The 21,579-nt window shown below is 60.8% G+C and overlaps 3 protein-coding genes across 7 annotated transcripts in view; 2 read left to right on the top strand and 1 right to left on the bottom strand.

Moving 5' to 3' along the window:
* Positions 1-486: 486 nt before the first annotated feature.
* CTDSP1 (CTD small phosphatase 1) lies at positions 487-4,946 on the top strand. 5 transcript variants are annotated; one of them, XM_050899819.1, is made up of 7 exons: positions 487-569; positions 1,936-2,078; positions 2,329-2,430; positions 2,671-2,727; positions 3,282-3,374; positions 3,660-3,845; positions 3,944-4,946. In XM_050899819.1, the coding sequence occupies exons 1-7, from the start codon at positions 503-505 to the stop codon at positions 4,070-4,072; spliced, it is 777 nt and encodes a 258-aa protein (XP_050755776.1). In that variant the 5' UTR covers positions 487-502; the 3' UTR covers positions 4,073-4,946. The 5 variants fall into 5 exon arrangements, with proteins under 5 accessions (XP_050755776.1, XP_050755775.1, XP_050755777.1 ...); XM_050899818.1 differs by having other exon boundaries at positions 2,671-2,728; positions 3,259-3,374; XM_050899820.1 differs by having other exon boundaries at positions 487-581.
* Positions 4,947-6,456: 1,510 nt separating this feature from the next.
* Positions 6,457-14,922, top strand: VIL1 (villin 1). Its single transcript, XM_050899970.1, has 21 exons — positions 6,457-6,635; positions 7,060-7,155; positions 9,193-9,294; positions 9,513-9,587; positions 9,725-9,921; positions 10,203-10,311; positions 10,615-10,725; positions 10,810-11,012; positions 11,512-11,590; positions 11,743-11,841; positions 11,939-12,092; positions 12,202-12,302; positions 12,444-12,581; positions 12,750-12,908; positions 12,996-13,175; positions 13,291-13,436; positions 13,559-13,703; positions 13,998-14,186; positions 14,329-14,397; positions 14,583-14,720; positions 14,809-14,922. Exons 3-21 carry the CDS (start codon positions 9,220-9,222, stop codon positions 14,920-14,922), a joined length of 2,481 nt encoding a protein of 826 aa, XP_050755927.1. The 5' UTR covers positions 6,457-6,635; positions 7,060-7,155; positions 9,193-9,219.
* Positions 14,923-17,765: 2,843 nt separating this feature from the next.
* The window catches only part of USP37 (ubiquitin specific peptidase 37), a 35,034-nt gene continuing 31,220 nt past the window's right edge, over positions 17,766-21,579 (bottom strand). Inside the window, exons 21-23 of the mRNA XM_050900428.1 lie at positions 20,629-20,698; positions 20,113-20,251; positions 17,766-19,293 (exon numbers count right to left, since the gene is read on the bottom strand). Coding sequence (XP_050756385.1) covers positions 19,206-19,293; positions 20,113-20,251; positions 20,629-20,698 — 297 coding nt within the window. The 3' untranslated portion in view covers positions 17,766-19,205. The remainder of the gene's footprint in view (positions 19,294-20,112; positions 20,252-20,628; positions 20,699-21,579) is intronic.

Raw genomic sequence — 21,579 nt, 5'->3', positions numbered from 1 at the left:
GCTGATCCCCCTCTCCATTATCCCTGAGCCGGGAGGATGTGGGGGAGCCCGGTGGGGTGGCGGGGACCCCCGTACGACCACCACGGCGCAAGGGGTGGGGGGGGTCCTTCCCAGCCAAACCTGCGGCGCAGGCGCCCCCCCCCCCCGAGAGGGCACCACCCCCCGCACCCCCGGTCCCGGTCGGGGCTCGGCGGGGACCCCCGCTCCTCCCCCGCGGGGCGGGTGCCGGGAGGCGGAGGTGGGAGGAGGAGGAGGAGGAGGAGGAGGGGGGGGGTCCCCCGGCGTTGCCCTTTTAAGGGGTTCCTTGAAACCGCGCCCGGGTTCCATGTTTGCAGCCCCAGCCCGGGCGGAGGAAACTCCATGTTGTAACAAAGTTTCCTCCGCGGCGCCGCTCCCGCGCCCGCCGCCCCGCGCCGCCGCCGGCCCCCGCCCCGCCTCCCCCCCCCCGGGGGCCGCGCCGGGGGGGCCGCCCCTCCCATGCCCCCCCCCCGCCCCGGCGCCCATGGAGCACCAGTCCATCATCGCCCAGGTTAGCAGGGAGGAGGGGAGCGCCCCGCTGCAGGAGAAAGGTAACGCGGAGGGCGGGGGGAGATCCCTCCCTCCGGTGCGGGAGAGGGGAGGAGGGGGGGGGAGGCCCCCGGGGTCTCCGGCATCGGGGGGGGGGGGGGCTGGGGGTGTGATGAGCAGCGGGCGGTCTCCGCCTGCCCCCGTGCGTCCCGCTGCCCCAGGGCTAGAGAGGGATGCGCTGGGGCACGGGGGGGGGGGCCTGCGCTTGGAGGCAGCGGGGTTGTCTGCACCCGCCTGGGCGCGGGGGGCCGTGCTCCGTCCCCTCCCGTCCCCCGAATCCCGTCGGTGACCCTGGGGTGCATGGAGCGCTGCTCGGGCCCCGGCGCTCGGCATATCTGTGCCGTTTTCTCCGGAGCCGGGCCGGGGGGGGGTGCACGCAGCGCCGGTGGGGAAACTGAGGCAGGGAGGGGGGCCGAGCGCCGGGCATCCCGCTGCAGCCCGGTGCACGGCTCGGCGTCCCGTCCCCCGCCTCGTCCCCTGCGCTCCTTCCACCCAGCGCAGGGGGTTTGGCGGGGAACGCTGCCCGTCCTGCTGCCCGGCGCCGGGGTGCTGCCCGCCGGCCTGGGGAGCTGGCCGGGCCGCGGGAGGGCAAGCGTGGGAACGAGCCCCCTCCCCAGTGGGGAGCTCCTGCCCCACGGGCTCCCTGCCATGGGGCGCCCCACGGGGCTGTCGGGGCGCGGGGCCCTGGCCCGGCTGCTGGGGGGGCACAACCAGGGGGAGCTGCGGCTCCCGGCCCGGACTGGGGGCAGGGTCCGGCCCACAGGGCCGGTGGGGAAGGGGCTGGAGCCGCCGTGCTACTCCCGGAGCCCGGGGCGGGCACTAGCTGTCCCTCTGCCTCAGTTTCCCCTTGGTCCGCCAATGGGAGCTGCGAAAGCGGCGCCCCGGGGCGGGCACTTCGCCCTGATTGGTCTGTCGCCTCCGGTACGCTCGAGTCGGCCTATGAGAAGGGGGGGGCTGGCTGGGGGCGGGAAAAGAGGGGCTGTAAGCCCCGCCTCCCTCGGTGAGGCCCCGCCCACAGGACCACCCACCCGCGTGGGTCTGTGCCCCCCGGGGCAGAGCCGCGCTCTGTTATTGTAGGGTCTCCAGCCGCGTGGGGAGGCGCGCGGGGGTCACCCGTGGGGCTGTGGGTGGTCTCCAAACACTCGTGTCCGCGGCGCTGCCCAGGCGCCGGCGCTTGGCGGGGCAGGAAGGGCGGCCGGATGGGTGCTGGGGGCTGATAAGGGCACGGGGGGCTCCGGGGCGGCCCCCCCCCCCCCCGCCGACACCTCCCGTCTCCAGCATCAACACCGCAAACCCGGCTCACCCGCCCCCACCGTGCCGGGGCTGGGGGGACCCCCGGGGGTGCCCCTGACCCCTTACCCCCCCCAGGTACCCAGGCCCCCGCCAAGAAGCCGCGGAGCCGCAGCATCCTCCAGTCCCTCTTCTGCTGCCTGTGCCGCGATGAGGGGGAGCCCTGCGCCGGCACCACCAGCGCCCCGCTGCTGGTGGAGGAGAATGGGGCCCTGCCTAAGGTACCCCCCCGGCACCCCCGACACCCCCAGCCTGGCATTTGGGGTGCGGGGGGGGGGGAGGTGACAGTGCTGGGGGGGGGGGGGGGGCAGGCTGCCGATCCCCAGCACTTCCCCTGTGCCAGGATGGGGGGGCTAAATGGGCTCCCCTCCTGCCGTGCCCCCTCTCTGGGTGGGCAGGAGGGGAGGGGGCGCCCCTCGCCAGCCTGCTGACCCCCGGGTTTGCCTGTGCCCCCCCCCGCCCCGGCTGCAGGCTGCTGTCAAACATCTCCTGCCCGAGATCAAGCCGCAGGACGCCAGCAAGCTGTGCGTGGTCATCGACCTGGACGAGACGCTGGTGCACAGCTCCTTCAAGGTGGGGGACACCCCGGCCCACCCCACCCCTCCTGCCCCATGCCTCCTCCCCCTGCCCCCCCCCAAGTGATGCCCAGCACCCGGGCACCCACGACCAGCACCTGACGCAGCCCTGCTGGGTCGGATGGCGTGTCCCTGCAAGGGGGCAGGGGGCTGGCAGGGGGTGCGTAGTGGGCAGAGGACAGGCAGCGTTTGGGCAGGGGGTGCCCGCCCGGCGCTGACCCTGCTGTGCCCTCCCCAGCCAGTGAACAATGCCGACTTCATCATTCCCGTGGAAATCGATGGCATCATGCACCAGGTAACGAGGCGGGGGGAGGGTGCCCGGCAGGCGGGGGGCACAGCCCCCTCTGCCCCTTCCCCGGGGACCGGGAGCCATCCCAGCGCTCTGCACCGAGGGGCAGTCAGGGCTGTCAGGGTGCCAGGACTGGCACCTTGAGGGGCAGAGGTGGGTGCCCCTCTTCCCAGCGGGGTGGGGAGGTGAGGAGGGGTCCTGGCGCAGCGCCCTCCTGCAACGGCCGGCCCCGGGTTCAAGTAATCCAGGATAGGCTGTGGTCTGGGCAGTCAGCCTGTTCTCGGTTACTTGGCTCCGGAGCTGGCCAGACGCTTCGGCCCGGACGTGCCAGCGGGGCCGTGGCATCCCCCCAGCCCACGTGGGGTGGTGGCATCCCCCCAGCCCACGCGGGGCACCCCCACGGCACGGGGCACAGGCAGCCGTCTGCCCCCCTTCCCCAGCAGGGAGCCACTGGCTGGGATCAGGGACGCGGGTGTCCCCTGGGGTGGGCATGGGGGTGCCGGGTGGGGGCCCGGGTTGCCGGTGCCGGCGGGGCGCTGCCCTCTGCCCCGTGCCCGCAGGTGTACGTGCTGAAGCGGCCGCATGTGGATGAGTTCCTGCAGCGCATGGGCGAGCTTTTCGAGTGCGTGCTCTTCACCGCCAGCCTGGCCAAGGTGGGTGCCCCCACCACCCCCCACCATCGCCCTTCCCGGCCACCCTTCGGGTGGCACAACTCCCCTTGCCTGCCCACCCATGGGCATCGCTGGCCCCTTGTCCCCTGCCTGCCTGCAGGCAGTGCCAGCATCAGGCAGTGCTGACTGCCTGCCCCTCCAAGGCGCTGGCCAGGGAAACTGAGGCACAGCGTGAGCTGGCACTGGTGGAGAGCTGGGTGCCGTCGTCACTGTGGGGTAGGCACGATGGCACGGTGTGCCCTGGTGACTCCCCTCCTGTGCCTGCAGTACGCGGACCCTGTGGCCGACCTGCTGGATAAATGGGGGGCTTTCCGGGCACGGCTTTTCCGGGAATCCTGCGTCTTCCATCGTGGCAACTATGTGAAGGACCTAAGCCGCCTGGGCCGCGACCTGCGCCGCATCATCATTGTGGACAACTCGCCCGCATCCTACATCTTCCACCCTGACAATGCCGTACGTACCCCTGGGGTGAGGCTGGGGGGGGGGGGGGGTACGGAGGGGAGGTGGCGAGGGGCCCCCCCCTCAGCCGCTGCCTGCTGCGCTGCCTGCAGGTGCCGGTGGCCTCCTGGTTCGATAACATGGCGGACACAGAGCTGCTGGACCTGCTGCCCTTCTTTGAGAGGCTCAGCAAGGTGGAGGACGTGTACGCAGTGCTCAAGAAGCAGCGGACTAACAGCTAGTGGCCCCCCACCCCGCCGGGTGCTGCCGAGGGGCGCTGCCGTGGCAGCCGGGTGCCTTATTTTAGGAGGGGGGGGTCCCGGTGTGCCCCCCCTATCGTCCTCCCCAGCCCCGGTGGGCGTGGGTGCCCTCCCTGCCTGCTGGTGGTGGGAGATGTGGGTGCCCCCGCCGGGGAGCTGGGTGTCCCCCTTCCTGCGGAGGAGAGGGGGGCAGTGGGTGACCCGCTGCCTTGCTGTGCTGGGGACCTGTTGGAGGGGTCCCGTCCTCCCCCACTGTCCTGTCCCTGCCCCCCCCGCCTGCATCCCCCCTCCCCAAAACGGTTCTCAGGTCCTTTTCCCCTCCGTGTGCCCCCGAGTGGGGAGGGGGGGTCAACAGCTGCTGCTTTCCACTGCTTTTGGGGAGGACTAGACCCCCCCATCCGGGCTCTGCCTGCTGGGGGGGCTGGTGGCCCTCGGCCCCTATCTGCAGAGGGTACGGGATGGGTTAACCCCTTGCCAGCCCCCCAAAAATGGGGGAGTCTTGCTGGCGTTGGTGCATAGGGCCGCCACCGTACGCTTAACTCTGCCCTTGGTGCAGCTGATCACCTCGGTGGGGGCACATCCCTACCCCCTCCTCGTGCCTTCTGCTGCCCCCCGCCTCGGGAGTGTGTTTTGGGGGGCAGACCGGCCTCAGGGCTGAGCCCCCGGCCGCAAATGCTCCCCATGTGCCTTGGGACGCCACGTCTCCATGTCCCCCCCAGCCCTGCAAGGGGTGTGCCTCGGGGGGCTCTTAACTCACCCCCTCCAACCTCGGTTTGTTCCTGTGGGGGGGTGTCTGGTGGCCTCCCCCCCATTCCCAGTTACACTGTGTCAGTGGGAGCCACTCCATTCACCAGCGGGGGGGGGGTGTCCCCTCCCTTGTGCGGGGGGGCCGTGCACCCTCTCCCCATCTGTCTGCAGCTTCACCAAAGGCTGCAAGTCCCAGGGGGGAGGGACCCCCATACCAGCCTTAGTGTGGCCAGCCCCAGCTGGGGCAGGGGTGGGGGGCACTGCAGGGTCCCCTCTCCTTGCAGCCTGGGGTTACCCTGACCCCTGTGGGGTTGGGCTTGTGCCAGGGTGCCCCCCAGCCTTGAGGGGCTGGGGGCTCTCAGGGAGGGTTTGGGGGGAGGGGGCTGAGCTCAGCCAGGCCTTTTTTAGCATTGCAATATGGACAATGTCTCATACCTTTTTAGGGGGAAAAGCAACGGTTTCCCAAAAAATCATGGGTGCCTTTTTACCGCTGTGTCAGGGAAGGGGGGGGGGCAGTATTGGGGGGGGGGGGGGAGGGCGGGGTGTGCGAGGGGTTCTAGCTCTCCGGTGCTGTCTGGCCGGCTCCTGCCGGCACTGCCCTTCTCCCAATGCGGGGTGCCGGGACCCCCCAGGCCTGCCCGCACCCCTGCCTCCAGTCCCTGCCCCATGGCAGGGGGGTGGGATGGGGGACTCTGTGGCACACCGGCCCCCCCGACTCCTGATCCTGCCCCTCCAGGAGGGTTGAACTCAGCACTTTATATTAGACAAGTCAAACGGCACCAGCGAAGCCCGCTGCCCAGCAAGCGCCCATGGGTGCTGCAGCACCTGAGGAGCACAGCCCTTGCGCTGGGCACCCTTGGGGGGTCCGGGGGGGCTGGAGGTGGTATTGGGGGGGCTGGGGAGGGCTGGGGGACCAGATCCAAGTGCCTTTGTGTGATTAAAGCTGTCAAACCATCTTGGAAAGGGGAGTCGTGTGTGTGTGCATGAGTGTGTGCACGCGTGGGCATAGTGCCACGCGGGTGTGCACAGTGGAGGGGCAGAGAGCCCCCGGGATACCCTAAATCCCCCTGGGAAGGGGGGATGCTGCAGGTCAGTGCTGGGGGAGCACCCTTGGGCTGCAGGGTTGGGGGGTCACCCCTTGCCCAGTGCCAAGGGGACACCCTCATGTTCCAGGGCAGCTCCCCCCAGGCTGCCGTGGCACCCCCATCCTAACCCTTTCCACCTCCTCGATAAAGGACCCTGATGCCATGGGGATGGGCATCCTGCCCCTTAACAAGAGGGGGCTGAACTTACCATGTGGGCTGTGCCCCCAGCTTTGGGGCTTGGGGGGGGGGGGTGTCACAAGTGCTCCCTTCCTCAGTTTCCTCCAAATAAGGTGTCAGACCCCCCCTGCATAGACTGGTGGTCACTGGGGGGACTTGTGACTCCCCCCCAGGCAGCCTGCTGCCAGCATGCAGGGAGTGGGGTGCTGGGGTGGGTCTCTTAGCTGCCCCCCCCCCCCCCCCCCCCCCCCCCCCGTGCCCTCATTGGCTCTGTGCCTCCCCTCATTAACCGAGTCTGTCCTCCCTGATGACTGCACTAATTACTGAGTTCATTAGTGGCCCCGGGCTGGCTGGGGGGCCCAGGGAGGGGGCAAGCCCTCTGGGGCTGGTGTGGGGTCCACCACCCCTCTGCCACACCAGCGGGCTCAGCCCTGGGACGCAGCCACCGAGCGGAGACCGGCCACCTGGGTGTTACACCCCACCCAAAACTCAGCCCTGCACCCCTTCCAGGGGCTCTGCACCCAGGTAAGTGTCCCATGGGCGACACGGGTGTGGGTTGCAGGGGGTGGGAGCTGGGTGGCATGGTTAGGAGGGTTTGGGGGTTTTGGGGACCAGGGGAGTGGAGGGCAGCAGCAGAGCCCATCCCCGTCGCATTAGGGCACCCCCTTGTTTGTGGATGGCACCCCCGTGGCACAGTTCAGCCCACTGCCATCACTTTGGGGATCCTTAGGGCGGGGGGCGCAGGCAGGACTTGGGGCTCACCGCAGCCCGAGCCTAGTGCCAAGGTGACGGCCGGGGTGTGGGATGCCCGTGGCGCTCGTGGCCAGGGCTGCTGGCTCAGCAGGGGAGCCGAGATAAGGCTGCAGCAATCCTGCAGGGCTGGGGAAGAGATAAGAGTGGGACGGGGAGCCCAGGGGCCTGCCTGCTGCTGCGAACCCTGCCCGTCCCAGCTTTATGTACCCCCTGGTCATCCCTCAAAACCACCTTCAGGGCTGGGAGCCACTGGGCAGGACTCCAGTCCCCTGTCCTCTCTGCCAACACCAAGGGCACCATCAGGCACCACCCCTTGGGGCTGGGGTTTGGGGACAGGGGACAGGGCATCGGGCTTAGCTGTGCCACTGCCCTGTGCCCTGCCCCATGCCCCCAAACCCCAGCCCCATGCTCCATCCCTGTGCCCCCTTCCCACCCCCAAGGCTGGGGCTGCAGAGACCCCCAATGCGGGGAGGCAAAGGCCATCGGGTAGTGAGCAGGGATCTGGTCTCCAGTTGGGGGGTGGCACAGCCTGGGGACGGTCCCACGGGCGGGGAAGTGATGTGCCAGGTGGGACACGAGGACATGTGGGGTGGGAAGGGGATGCCCCAGGAAGATGATGCCGGATTGCTGGTGGCTCTGAGCTGGTGGCTCCAAAAACCCCATTGCCACGGGACCGGGGGGGGTGGTGGGCAGCAGTGTCGCCCAGCCCTGTGGCATCAGCCTGTTGCTATCACTTTGGGGAACCTTTTGAGGGGGGCAGGCACCAAAAAAACCCATTACCACGGGCTTAGTGCTCCATGGCTGGGAGGATTTGGGGGGTTTGGGGGCGAGGGAGTGGAGGGGAGCAGCAGAGCCCCTCCCCGTGGCATCAGGGCACCTCAATGTTTGTGGCTGACACCCCCTTGGCCTGGTTCAGCCTGTTGCTATCACTTTAGGGAACCTTCTGGTGGGGGACAGGCATCAAAAACCCCATCACCGTGGGCTCAGCGCCAAAGGCCAAGAGGGGAGCAGGCCTGGGAAGGGCAGCAGGTACCACCCTGGGCACAGCAAGCCCGTGGGCAGGGTGCCCGGGGTTGCCCTGTGCTGCAATAGCACCTGGGGGGGGCAATCACCCTGTGAGTAACGGGGCTCTTCAGGTGCCGTGAAGCCTTGGAGGGCCGTGGGGACCTTGACTCGGGCTGTTCCTGCCCTTATATGGTGAACATAGGCTGGGACAGGAGGGGACAAAGGTCCCGTGGGTGCTGGCACCCGAGCACTTTGCCTACGTACACTCACCTGTGCCCGGCTCCGCAGGGAAGGTGAGGGGCTGGGGTGGGGGGCTGGAAGGTGGGCATGGGGAGGGCAGCACATCGCACAGCCACCACCTCTCCTGGCACCAGGGTGGCCTAGGGACAGGGCTTGGGGACCCACCCGTGCCCCACTTCAGGGATGCACTGGTGGGACATCACCCCCTGGATCTGAGGGACGGGATGTGGGTGCTTTCAGGGCAGTGCAGCGGGACCAGGCGGGGTTTTGTGGGGCTGGGGGAGCAGAGACCCTGCCAGCCCCCGCCAGTGCACATGGGGGGCTTTGCCCAAGGCCAGCTGCCTGACCTCCCTGCCTGCTTGCTGGTGAGCACTGCCAGCCTGGCAGAGTTGGCTGTGGGCACCCTCGGCAGCACCGGGGCTGAGCCCTGGCACGCTCGGCACCTCTGTGGGGCCAGGCTGTGCCCTCCCTGGGGGGCACGGACCCAGTGCTGGGGTCGGGAGTGGGGGGGGGCTGAAGCGGGCAGAGTGTGCTTGCACGTGTGTGTGTGTGTATGCTTGCACATGCGTGTGTGTGTGTGCGTGCACATGCATGTGTGTGTGCAAGGCCACCAGCAGTGGCCATGCCATGCTGTGCCGTGTCGTGCCAAGCCGTGCCGGGACCAGGCTGAGCAGGGCCGGTTCCTGCTGGCGCTGGGGAGGAGCAGGCCACTGCGCAGCGGTGTCACCCAGCTGTGGCTGCTGCGCTGGGGATGCCCTGTACAGCCCTGGCCCGGGCACAGGGCAGGACACCGGGGCACCGGGGCGCTCAGGGTACCCGTTCCTGCCCACCGTGGACCCTGGCACGGAGTTGTGGCAGCCCCCATTAGCCACGGTGCCAGCCAGGTTGAGGGGGACGGCAGCCCTGCTTGCATGCCTGCAGCCCTGGCACCGTGGTGCCAAGGGGTCCCCTTACCCCATGCAGCTCTGGATGGGGGTTTATGGCCCAGCTGGCTGCAGACCGGGCAGGGCAGCAGATGGCATGGCAGGCTGGCTCTGTCCCAGCTCTTAATGACACCGCCTGCCATTAACGAGGGTGTTGCCGATGCCCCGGCAGGTCCCCTTGCCTGCAGCACTCGTCACCATGGTGGAGCTCAGCACCAAAGTCAGCAGGACGCTCAATAAGACCACGCCGGGCCTCCAGATATGGCGAATCGAGGTGGGGATTTGGGCACAGCCTGGACACCCATCACCGGGCTGTTTGGGGGGCTGCGGGAGGGAAGATCCCCCCTTTGTGTCCTCAGTGTCTGGGTTTGAGGGTCTCAGTGCGACACCCAGGGTTAAACCCGACCAGGTTTTGGGGCTGGGGGCAGCGGGGTGCGCGGGGCTGGGGTGGAGGGGTCCCCGCCAGGGCTGACGTCTCCCTTCCTTCTGCAGAACATGGAGATGGTGCCAGTGCCCACCAAAAGCTACGGCAACTTCTACGAGGGGGATTGCTATGTCCTGCTGTTGGTACGGAAGCCTGGGGTCCCACAGGGGACCAGGGACAGGCTCTGCCCCGGGGGGGGCTGGGGTGCAGGGAGGGGTGTCCCTGGCCAGAGTGGCCTGGGGACGTGGGGGCTTTTCTAGCGGGGACCGGTGTCCTGCAGACACGCAAGACTGGGAGCAGCTTCAGCTACAACATCCACTACTGGCTGGGCAAGGAGTCAAGTCAGGACGAGCAGGGGGCGGCCGCCATCTACACCACCCAGATGGATGACCACCTGGGCACAGTGGCTGTGCAGCACCGTGAGGTCCAGGGCCACGAGAGTGAGACCTTCCGTGCCTACTTCAAGCAGGGACTTATGTATGTTGGTCACCCCTGCGGACCGGATCCCACAGTGGGTGATGGTGGGGAGGGGTCCTCTGCATGCCCTCCATGGGGCCATCCCCAGCAGGGATGGGGAGAGCCCTGTCCCAGTGGGGTGGGGGAGGCAGGAGGATGTGGAGCTGGTCTTGCTCCATCCATCACCCATGTGGGTGTGGGGGGGTCTCTGAACACCTCCCTGTGCACAGAGGTGGGAGGCGGACCCTGCTGGAGCAAGAAGAGGGGGCCCAGGGCTGACACCTTGTCCAATTCCCCCATAGCTATAAGAAGGGTGGGGTGGCCTCGGGCATGAAGCACGTGGAGACGAACACTTACAACGTCCAGCGCCTGCTGCACGTGAAGGGCAAGAAGAACGTGGTGGCAGGAGAGGTGAGTAATGGGATGTGGGGGGTCCCCAGCCACCAACCTCTATGCAGAGGTGCTGTTTGAGGTGAGGATCAGGCCAGAGCCCCCCCAGACACAGCTGCCCTCAAGCAGGGGACAGAGTGGGTGTGGGGCCATGCCGCCTTGCCTCACAAGCAACCTCACCCCAAAAAGCCCCTCTTGGGGTAGGGAGGAGGAATACAGGCTGGAGGCATCAGCACTGAGCCAAGGCAGGCAGGGGCTGCGGAGCCAGGGGGACCCAGGCATCCTGCTGCTTGACAGCCTCCCCCCAATCCCGTCCCACTGCAGGTGGAGATGAGCTGGAAAAGCTTCAACAAGGGGGACGTGTTCCTGCTGGACCTGGGCCAGCTCATCATCCAGTGGAACGGCCCTGAGAGCAACCGAAACGAGAGGCTGAAGGTATGGCCGGGGGGTCCCAGGGGGAAGGGGGTGAGCAGCCACCCCCTCCCTGGTCTGGGCTGACCCCTTCTCCCCCGGGTGCAGGCGATGACCCTGGCCAAGGACATCCGGGACCGGGAGCGCGGGGGCCGTGCCAAGGTGGGCGTAGTGGACGGTGAGGACGAGGGCGCCTCGCCGGAGCTCATGAAGGTCCTCACACACGTGCTGGGTGAGAAGAGGGACATCAAGGCGGCCACCCCTGATGACAAAGTGGACCAGAAGCTCAAGTCCTCCCTCAAGCTCTACCAGTGAGTTGCCGGGGGTGGGTCGCCTGCGGGGGCATCTCACAGGGTGTCAGAGGGACCCAGCACCCATCTCTGCTATGTCCCATCCCCATGGACAGCCAAGAGGGGTCAAGGCCACCGCAGGGGTGGGGACAGTTCCTTTGGATGCTGTTGGAGCAAGGGGAGTCCCTGGTGCCAACAGGGTTTGTATCCGATGGAGAGATGCTCGTGCAAGCATGACCTCTGGATACGGTGGCAATGTCCCTGGGTGGCACCATCACATGTGACACCCCTTTGTCCCTCCTCACGGCCATGAGTGAGCTGCATGGTGGGGCAAGCTGCAAACCAGGTTGCCACCGTAGCAGGGCAAGAGGGTCCCTAGGTACCACCACTGCCATGATCAGGGTGGGGAAAGAGATGGAGAGGGGCACCCCCCACCCAATGCTGCCACCCCAAGGTGGGGAGGGGGAGGGGGTTTTCCAGCCCCATTTCTACCCCCTCCTCCTCTCTTTTCCCCTCCCAGCCTCTCCAATGCCAGCGGGAACCTGGTCATACAGGAGGTGGCAATTCGACCACTGACTCAAGACATGCTCCTACATGAGGTATGCCACCCATGGGATGCTTGAGGGTGCCCAATTTCCTTGGCAGCTTTAACCCTCCAAAAGCCAATTTGGTGGGCTTCACCCACCAAGTCGGCTTTTGGAGGGTTAAAGCTGCCCAAAGTCCTAATTTCTGCTGTTGCCCCCCCTCCAAGGACTGCTACATCCTTGATCAAGGAGGTCTCAAGATCTTTGTGTGGAAGGGCAAGAATGCCAACAAGGAGGAGAAGCAGCAGGCGATGAGCAGGGCGCTGGTGGGTGCTGGGTTAGGGGTCGGTTATGGGATAGCCTGGCTATTCCGGGGGGGTGCTGGGCACCCCATGCCCACCCTCTGGGTCCGAATCCCCCCAGGGCTTCATCAAAGCCAAGAACTACCCAGCCAGCACCAGCGTGGAGACAGAGAACGATGGATCCGAGTCGACCATCTTCAGGCAGCTCTTCCAAAAATGGACTGTCCCCAACCAGACCAGCGGGTTGGGCAAGACCCACACCGTGGGCAAAGTAGGTGAGTGTCCCCTTCTGACACTGCAAGACAACTTGGATTGGGATGGGGGGGCTGTGGGGACCTCCACAGCCAGCAGGGATGTGGCTCAGCCCTCTGCCCTTCCCCGCAGCCAAAGTGGAGCAGGTGAAGTTTGATGCCACCACGCTGTATGCCAAGCCCCAGATGGCTGCCCAGCAGAAGATGGTGGATGACGGATCCGGGGAGGTGGAGGTAGGGTGGCTGGGGCAGAATGTGGGACCCTCTCGGGGCACCCCCTGGGCTGTACCGGGGGATGCTGTGGGGTCCAGAGACTGCAGGGCAGGGCGATGCACCAGCCCTGGCAGCAGCATGTCCCTGTCCCCGTCCTACCAGGTCTGGCGCGTGGAGAACCTGGAGCTGGTGCCTGTGGAGAAGAGGTGGCTGGGCCATTTCTATGGTGGGGACTGCTACCTGGTGCTCTACACCTATTTCGTGGGGTCCAAGGTGAACCGCATCATCTACCTCTGGCAGGTGAGACCCCCCAGGTCACTGACCTGCGGGTGGGAGACAGGGGCAGCTCCCCGGACCGGGGTGCTCTGCCCCTACACATGGCTCCACGGGAACGGCATGAGGGTTCCCTCTTCTCAAGAGGGAAAAGGGGGCAGTGGTGGGCGCTGAGCCCCCCTCTGCCCTGCCCAGGGCCGCCAAGCCAGCGCGGACGAGCTGGCTGCCTCTGCCTACCAAGCCGTCATCCTGGACGAGAAGTACAACAACGAGCCCGTGCAGGTCCGCGTCACCATGGGCAAGGAGCCAGCCCACCTGATGGCCATCTTCAAGGGCAAGATGGTGGTGTACGCGGTGAGTGCGGGGCTGCCGGCGGGTGGGGAGCGGGCAGGCGGGTGAGCCTGCGGCACCGGTGGTGACCTCCTGTCCCCGTCCCCCCAGGGTGGCACCTCGCGGGCAGGCAGCAAGGAGCCCACACCCTCCACCCGCCTCTTCCACGTGCACGGCACCAATGAGTACAACACCAAGGCTTTCGAGGTGCCCGTCCGCACCTCCTCCCTCAACTCCAATGACGTCTTCGTGCTCAAGACCCCCAGCTGCTGCTACCTCTGGTATGGGAAGGTGGGTACCGCCAGGCACTGGGGTGGGTGCTGCCACTCCCAAGAGAAATGTCCCCATCTCCTCTTCCTCCTCCTCGGCTGGGGCTGGTGATGGAGCAGCTGTGCTTGGTCGGCAGGGCTGCAGCGGGGACGAGCGTGAGATGGGCAAGACGGTGGCCGACATCATCTCCAAGACGGAGAAGCCAGTGATCGCGGAGGGACAGGAGCCACCTGAGTTCTGGCTGGCCCTGGGGGGCAAGTCCCAGTATGCCAACAGCAAGAGGTACCAGCCCTGCACCCAGGGGTCCCTTGTCCCTACCCACCCTCAGGGGTAAGATGGGCCACCGGTCCCCAAGCAGGGTGAGCCCTGTTCCCACCACCACTGCTGTGTTGCCCCCCCACCAGGCTGCAGGAGGAGAACCCCTCTGTGTCCCCCCGACTCTTTGAGTGCTCCAACAAGACAGGCACCTTCTTGGCCACAGAGATTGTAGACTTCACCCAGGATGACCTGGAGGAGGATGACGTTTACCTGCTGGACACCTGGGACCAGGTGAGCTGGGGGGCATGGGGTGGGGGCACACCTTTGATACCAAAAGCGGATGTCCCTGTGGGGGGTGGGTGGAGGACCTGCAGCAGCCAGAGGTGGTGGGATGGGAGGCTGGAAACCCCCATGTTCCTGGCCCCACGCTGTTTTTTTCCAGCCCCCTTGCTCCAGGGATGGCTGAGGACGGACTCCTGGTGCCCTTCCCCGTGAACAGATCCTGTGTGCCCCCAACCATGGGTCGGGCATGGCCCCAGAGGGCCCCATCTCACTCCAGTGGTGGACACGGTGACCTTGTTGCAGGTTTTCTTCTGGATTGGAAATGGCGCCAACAAATCGGAGAAGGAGGCAGCGGCAGTGATGGCGCAGGAATACCTGCGGAGCCACCCCAGTGGGCGTGACCTTGACACCCCCATCATCGTGGTGAAGCAGGGCCACGAGCCCCCCACCTTCACTGGCTGGTTCCTGGCCTGGGACCCTCTCAACTGGGCTGTGAGTCATGCAGGGGGCTGGAAAGACCAGGGGGCCCCTTTGCAGGTGGGGCCAGATCCACATCTGGCCAGCATCTCCATGGTGCGGGCAGCAGTTTGCCTGATCCCTGCCGAGGGGCTGAGAGCTTTTGTCCCCTTCCCAGGACAAGAAATCCTATGAGGCACTGAGAGCCGAGCTGGTGGACGAGAGCAGCCTCGGGCAGCTCACCTCAGTAAGTGGCACAGGGAGAGGGGGCGGCCGGGGCAGGGGGGTACAGAAAGCCCCTCTGTCCCCTTGGCAGGTGGCATGAGGAGCTGCAAGGACACATGCTACGGTGAGGGGACACCTGGAACCAGCCTGGTGCCTCCGTTCCTGGGGCAGCCCCTGATGTGACCCTGTGTCCCCCCCCCCATCCAGGTGCTCACATCCAGGCAAGAGGTCTTCACCACCACCACCACCCTCCTCCCCGACAAACTGGAGACCTTCCCCCTGGACGTGCTGGTGAACACCTCGGCCGAGAACCTGCCGCAGGGTGTGGATCCCAGCAGGAAGGAGGTGAGGCCAGGGGGCTGCCGGGGGGAGGGGGGACACACACAGGGGGAAGGCCCCCAGCTTTAGCTCAGCCTCCTTTCTCCTCCTCCAGTACCACCTCTCCGACCAGGACTTCCAGGCTGTTTTCGGCATGAGCCGCTCTGCCTTCGGCAACCTGCCCTTGTGGAAACAACAGAAGCTCAAGAAGGACAAAGGACTCTTCTAGGGCAGGAGCCTGGGCACAGGGACAACCCCAGCTCGTTATTTTTATTAAATAAAATGGATTTGGAGAGCTGGGCTGTGTCTTCCCCCCTGACCCCTGGGCTCGGCCCAGGTGTGGGGCTTATTTGGCAAAGAGATGGCACGCAGGGGGACACAGGACTTGACCGAGCACCGAGGCAGCGCAGGAAAGGACCCTCAGCTCCTTTTCCCCGGGTCCTTCCTTTGTCATCCCTGCCCCATGCTCAGAGGAGATGCACAAGCTGCCCACCCCCTGGGCACCCCCAGGGAGCCAGGGCTTCCCCATCCCACCCCAGCAGCTGCAGCTCAGGACTAAAGGTCTTGTATACAGCCGGAGCCGCTCCCTCCATTATCACGTGAACCTCAGTAAATACGTGCGGTACCAAAGGTAAAAGCAACACGGCTGAGGGGATGGCACGTGTGTGGGGACAGCACCTGCTGGGGACAGACGCCAGAGATCACTTGTCCTTTCCCCGGGAGGGGAGGAGGGCATCTCTTTCCCGCTTGGGATCCGTTGGGAGACACAGAGAGGGGCTGGGGGGTCCCCCGCAGGGGTGGTCTCTGGCAGCGGGGCTGGGATTTGCATGTCCCAGGAGGTGCTGCACACACACACACACACACACACACGATGTTCCTGGGCAACTGAGCAAAGTCCCAACGGCAAACGCAGGGCGGAGGTGCAGTGCCCATCATCTGCGGCGTTGAACAGGCAGCAGCCTAGGCAGCGTGGAAATAAGATCCCAAACCAAGAGAGGGTTAATAAAGAGGTTTTAATTTCACAAAAATCTATCTACACATCATTTAAAAAGGGGCAGGGGGAACCCAAGAGCAAAAACTGTAAAGAATAGAGAGGAACAGGTCTGCTAAAACACAGAGAAAAGTGCTGCTCCACATCAACAGTGTAAAGAACCAGAAAGTCGGGGTGCAGGAAGAAACCGGCAGCAGCCACCCCGCGGCAGGCAAGGCTGGAGTCCAGCAGCAGAGCTACACGGACAGCAGCTGCCAGGGGTCCCACACCCCTTTTTCTCTCTTTGGCAGGCAACTACAGGGACAATTAGCTCCATTAAAAAGAAAGCAGATGAGTTATTCCCAGCCCTCCCCCCCAAAGCACGGCAATCCCCACATGCCCCGTGCCGGGGTGAACCGCAGCAGGAAGCGCTGGGCTGGGCATCAGCCCTTCCTCAGGCCGGGAAGGAAGATGCAGGGGTGATGGTCATCCACGCTGCACCGAGCAGGAGGTGGAAGGCGATGCCATGGCTGCAGGTGTCGGAGAGCCCCGCTCCTCCTCCTGCTCAGCTCCTCGCATGGGTCTCAGGCTGCCGCTCCGGTCGGGAAACCAGTCCTTGCTTTGCAAAGGCTCTTTGTGCAGCCCCGCTGGCCAGGGCTCCCCAGGGACCCGTGCACACAAGCTCCAGTTCATCGACACGAATGGTTTTGCACCTCTCGGAGCAGGGGAGTAAATCAAGACCAAATTATCGCAGTCAAACAACGAAGGTGCGAGAGAACGGCAAGATGGGAGTTCCTTGCGTTTATATGCTGAATCACACTTGGACTAAACTAGGCTGATTCAGGAGCAGGTAAATGTTTAACCACAACTCTGTACATCTGAGAAAGAGCCTGCTCGCGTTCAGGGACTGCAACTGAACCTCTCCACCTACCTATACCCCAGGATGGGTATCCCACCTGGAAGGGACAACCTTACTGAACTTGCTGCTGTGACAGCGTGAGCGGTGGGAACGTTACGGCTGGTGGGCAGCACACCCCTTAAGGATTACACACCCGTCTTCCTCCCCGCTGCTCTCGGACAGGGAGAAAGCTGGCTTCTGCAAGGAAGGGGATCCACAGACGCTCCTGCCAGGGTGAAGGCGCAACTGAGCTGCCGTATGCCAAACAAAAAAGCTTAAATTAATTAAGAGATGTCTGCAAATTCTTAATGGCTAGAATAACGAGCAAGAACTTTTCATAAAACAAGGAACGCTGGTTTCAAGCATCAGCTTTCGCACATTGATCCAAACAAAAACTGGTTTTAAACAAAAGTTACTGCACTGAAAAGTCAGGCAATGTTTGCTTTTATTATAAATTAACTGGAGTGCAGCGCCTTGCAAAAACAACCTTGCCACCCAAAAAAGCAGAGCTGACTTCTGACACTACAGGAATACCGGTTATTTACAGCACTAGCGTAGGATGCGCTTGGGGAAAACAGGTTTGCCCTCTGGACAGAGCAGTCCCTTCATCACATTCGCAGGGGCGATCAGTTCAAAGGACAACTCCCGCGTCACCGCCTCTTCCCATCGCCCAGAATTCTACCAAAATTAGTATCGACAATAGAAAAGTATAATGCTTTGTAATAAATTAACATATACACCCACTCGGGCTGCATCTTGCACGATAAACACTCTGTCATGTTTACAACCAAACGTTTGCTCCTAGCTCACAAACCAGAAAGATGTCACCCTGACCAGGTCCATCGGGCTCATCTGACACGTGGACTGGAAGGTCAGTCAGTCTTTTCACTACGCTGGGGTCCCCAAAGTCCTCTGCTTGGGGAGGACTACCGATGGCTGTCACTCACTGCTGCGCACAGAGGTGAGACAAGGCCGCTGAGGTAGCATCCCCCTGCCAGCCCACTAGGATAAACTCTAGTGTGGAAGTGCCCATGAAAGAGGTGCCTGCTGTCTCCTAAATCGATGGTTTTGTCTGCTTTGCTTCAGCTGATTTATTCCTGAGAAACTCCTAACAATAGTTTAAAAAACCCAGAAACTATCTCGACAGCAAAAAAAGGTGTGTGGTTTTTTTTTTTTTTTAAAAAGAAGTCTTTCACCTCCAAAACTCAAGCTGCAAAAATCAGAACTAGAGGCCAAAACAAGAGCAACTACTCTGCTTAACAGCAACAATTTCTCTGAAATGAGTAAATGCCAGCAAAAGGAAACATCTGCCCCTGCTAAGTAAGTGCGAAGGTGCTGAAAAAACAAAGTCACTAGGCTTTTCCCCCCCTGCTGAAACAAGCTATAAAAGGAGCATCTTGTCTCTAAAGCCAATAAAACGCAACACTTCTTCCTAACCGTGTTCTGTTAACGCTGAACATGGGCTTTCTGAAAGCTTTCCACCTGGTTTAGTTTCACAAGTCTGAGCACTCTGCACTCCTCAGAAAGGAGAACAGAGGCATAGCTGCAGTAAAAACCCTCTTACCCTGGGACAGGAGAAGACCAAGGCAAGACCATGGTTCAATCAAAGAGCAATTCAACTGCCAAGCGCTACCCTGCAGACCCTGCCTTTTCCCACCGTTCCCAATTCACAAGGACCCAGGCCTGCGCAGAAAGGGTAACGCTAGAACGCTCTTTCCCTCCCAGAAGATGCGAAGTGGCTGTTGCTCACCTTCTGCTACTGCTCTCAGTCTGCTCCAGGTGTTCACCTGCCCCCAGAGTTACATCGAAGCAGCCCTAAGCCATACAACTTCAGTGCGAAATACTGCACACCCAAAGAGAGACCTCTCCTCTCCAAACGGTACTTATGCAACAACCTTAAGAAAATGCAATCAAATAACAGAACTTGTAAAACAAAAGAAATCACATATATAATCTCACATCTAAAGGAGGATGACAGTGAATGGTGTAAAAAAATGACAGAGCTGCCACCAGGTATGCAATACATTCCACAGCACCGACAGTTTGTTTCCTGGAACCGTATGTAAATAGCGGAGCGCTTACAAACCCATGAATGTCAAAACGCATCAGCTTGAGTGATTCCAAAACGCCTGTTAGCGAGATGACTGGCAAGAGCGTACTCAGTGATCTGGGTTTCCAGTGAATATTACTAACACAACACACGCCAGGTTACAGAATCTATTGCTTAAATTGCTCTTGGAGAAGAAAAAAAAAAAAAAGCCAAGTGATATGTAAATCTTCGCCACTCACGTCTCACAGGTGAATGGGCTTTTAAAGTCGAGTCTCTTTTTGCACTTTTTTTTTTTTTAATATCAGTTTATGAGCAGCTGTAGTCTTGTGGCTTGATGCAACTCTTTAAGGCTCCATGCTGACAAAATTATTTGAGGAACAATAAAAACTTCACCACAGGAGGATCGCTCTGGGATGTCAAGGTTTAAACGCGTGGTTCAGGCCCAGGACTTGCACAGATGGCTCAACAAACCGAGCGTCCCATATTTCTACCTTTTGTCTCTTGTTTTGGCCTTGAGCTGTTTGTTACTCCTGCATGTCTGGCACAAGTTCAGAATCTTCCTTGTTCCTCAGGAGGAACAAGGTGTTTTACTCTTCACAGAGGCTGACGAACCGATCTTCCTACTTCCATGCTAAGTGGCTGTGCATTTTTTTCTGTTTCTAGTAACTCATCGAAGATATCCCTAGGACAGAGAGAAAGACCAATAGTGAAACTTACGTACAACAACAAACTGCTACATAAGACAGCCCTGAGGGAAACAGCAACTGAATTTAATCCACAAACTCAAGCGTCACAGATCCTGGCAGAGAAAGGTGTCTTATCTGGCATCTCTAAGCAAGGCTCCCTGAGTCCCACAGCACTTTTTTTTCATTTATTACAATGAATAAGGTCAGTGGTAAGCCTCAGAGAATAGTAACAATAGTGAAAATAACTCCCGGCTGGTAAAAGCATCAGAAGCAACACAGGACAGAGTCTGTAGATGAAGTAACATCCTTTATTAGAGCAACCAGTAAAGACAGAAGAAGGGGACAAACAGAGGCACAAAACCCCTTCTTCAGTTCCGTGTGCCTGAAAAGATACCATTTCTACCTACAAACCTCATCTTGCCCATGTCCTGAGATGACCACGGCTGCAACAACACAACCGCTAGGAGCAGGGATAAGGACTTTTACAAATATCACAGCACTTAAGGGAAAAACCCAAGCTCCATTATGATTCCTGGTGCAACGAACACATAGCTGAGACACTGAATCCCCTTCTTAAAAGATGATGTAATGCATCTTGTTAAAACCCTATGTATTAGTGACATACAATTCCATGCCTCTGAACGCAGAGCACTTCAATTTTGTCATTCTTGCATAAAATTCTGACTATGATTTCCTCTGACAAATACATGGAGATACTTTTCATCCCAGCAAAGAGGATGTAGAGGAAGAGGAGGAGCCCTCTTCCTCACAAACAGCAGGTAATTACTAGCACCAAAATTCCCCAAGACACCTACTTGTGCATGTAGAAGAAGATGTAGCCGCTTCGGTCTCTGTCACACTGAACGGTGGCCTCTAGAGTTCTAGACACTTCCAGGTCATTGTAGGTGAACCAGGACTGCTTCTTGATATCATAGACATCACTGATATAATGACCTTAAAAACACAGAACGCACCTTTCTTTTCATGCTGCAGTTCAACCAGTAAGCTGGTTAGCTAGATACCCTGGTCCAGCGACCTATGTCAGATTTAAATACTAAAAGACTCTTAAGATGCTGGTCCCTCCATCCTTCCTGGTCAATGAGCTGGTAACAAGCACAAGCAATTCCACGGACCCCATAAGCAGTACGTCGTCCACACGCCACAGTTAGGCACCATGACATCCTCAACCTGTTCTGCCACCAGCAAGCCATGACGGAAGACTTGCTTTGCTGCCTGAATTCTTCTCTGCAAATAATCCTGCTATGGTAATTCTGTATTACAAATTTTTTAAGCTAGATAAGAGATGAAGAATAAAAGACGGTATCTTTTACCTGAAGATGATGTGCTTCCGATATGGCTGACAATGCTGATGAGACGATAAGAGTGAGGAAGTTCTCCTGTCTGAAAAAAAAAGTTCAATTAAAGGTTTTAGGCATTCACTTTTGTCCCACATAGCTTATGGACAAGATGATTTATACCAGAGATACCAGCTTTGGCTACTGTATTCAAAGCTGCAACCCAGTCAAGGATTACAGAAACAGACACCCTGGTTCAGACCAAACAAGGAGTCCTTCCAGAAGTGGCAAAAAGCCTCCCATCTTATTTAATCTTTCAGCAAGCCAATGAACATGCAAAGGAGCCACTCTGACCTCAGAACAGATGCTGACACGAGCTCTACACTGCAAAGTTTTCTAAACAACCATTTCCTGAGCGACTTCCACTGATGTCAGAATTAATCCACCAAATAAACACAGAAAAGCAAAAAGGGAACACCACGCTTACTTGTGAAATATCAAAGAAATACCCTTGATAATGGTACACAGATTTAACAGCTAATACCGGATATATAGCCCAGATTCTCTCGTCTTGCACCTGTAATGTCAGCAGACAACGCCCTGTTTGCATGCAGGAAACATGCTCTGTCTATTCACTGACAATAAAACTAAATGGTGGTAATTGGCTTTTGACAATTATTTTTTAATCCTCTCTGACCAGCAGACGTTATTGATACGATTCACTGACAATACTCTTAAAATGTAACTCTTGGTTTAAGGGTAAGGAATTTGGTAAAGAATTGTAAGAAAATAAAAACTGCTCAAAGAAACTCCAATTATTTAACCTTTTCCACTCTACACAGTACTCCTTCCACTGAAGCAAGTAGGCAACTTTCACAACACTGCTGTGCGGAGTCTGAGTGTGCCAGCGGCCGGCAGCACAGCCTACGTTACGGTTACGTTTCACCTAATGGGAATAAGATCTTGCCACAACTTCTCAGTTCCGGT

The sequence above is a fragment of the Gymnogyps californianus genome, chromosome 7 (genome assembly GCF_018139145.2).
Source record: "Gymnogyps californianus isolate 813 chromosome 7, ASM1813914v2, whole genome shotgun sequence".
NCBI classification, from domain to species: Eukaryota; Metazoa; Chordata; class Aves; order Accipitriformes; family Cathartidae; genus Gymnogyps; species Gymnogyps californianus.
The sequence above is the reverse complement of the archived record's forward strand: the minus strand, read 5'-3'. Positions and strand labels throughout refer to the sequence as shown.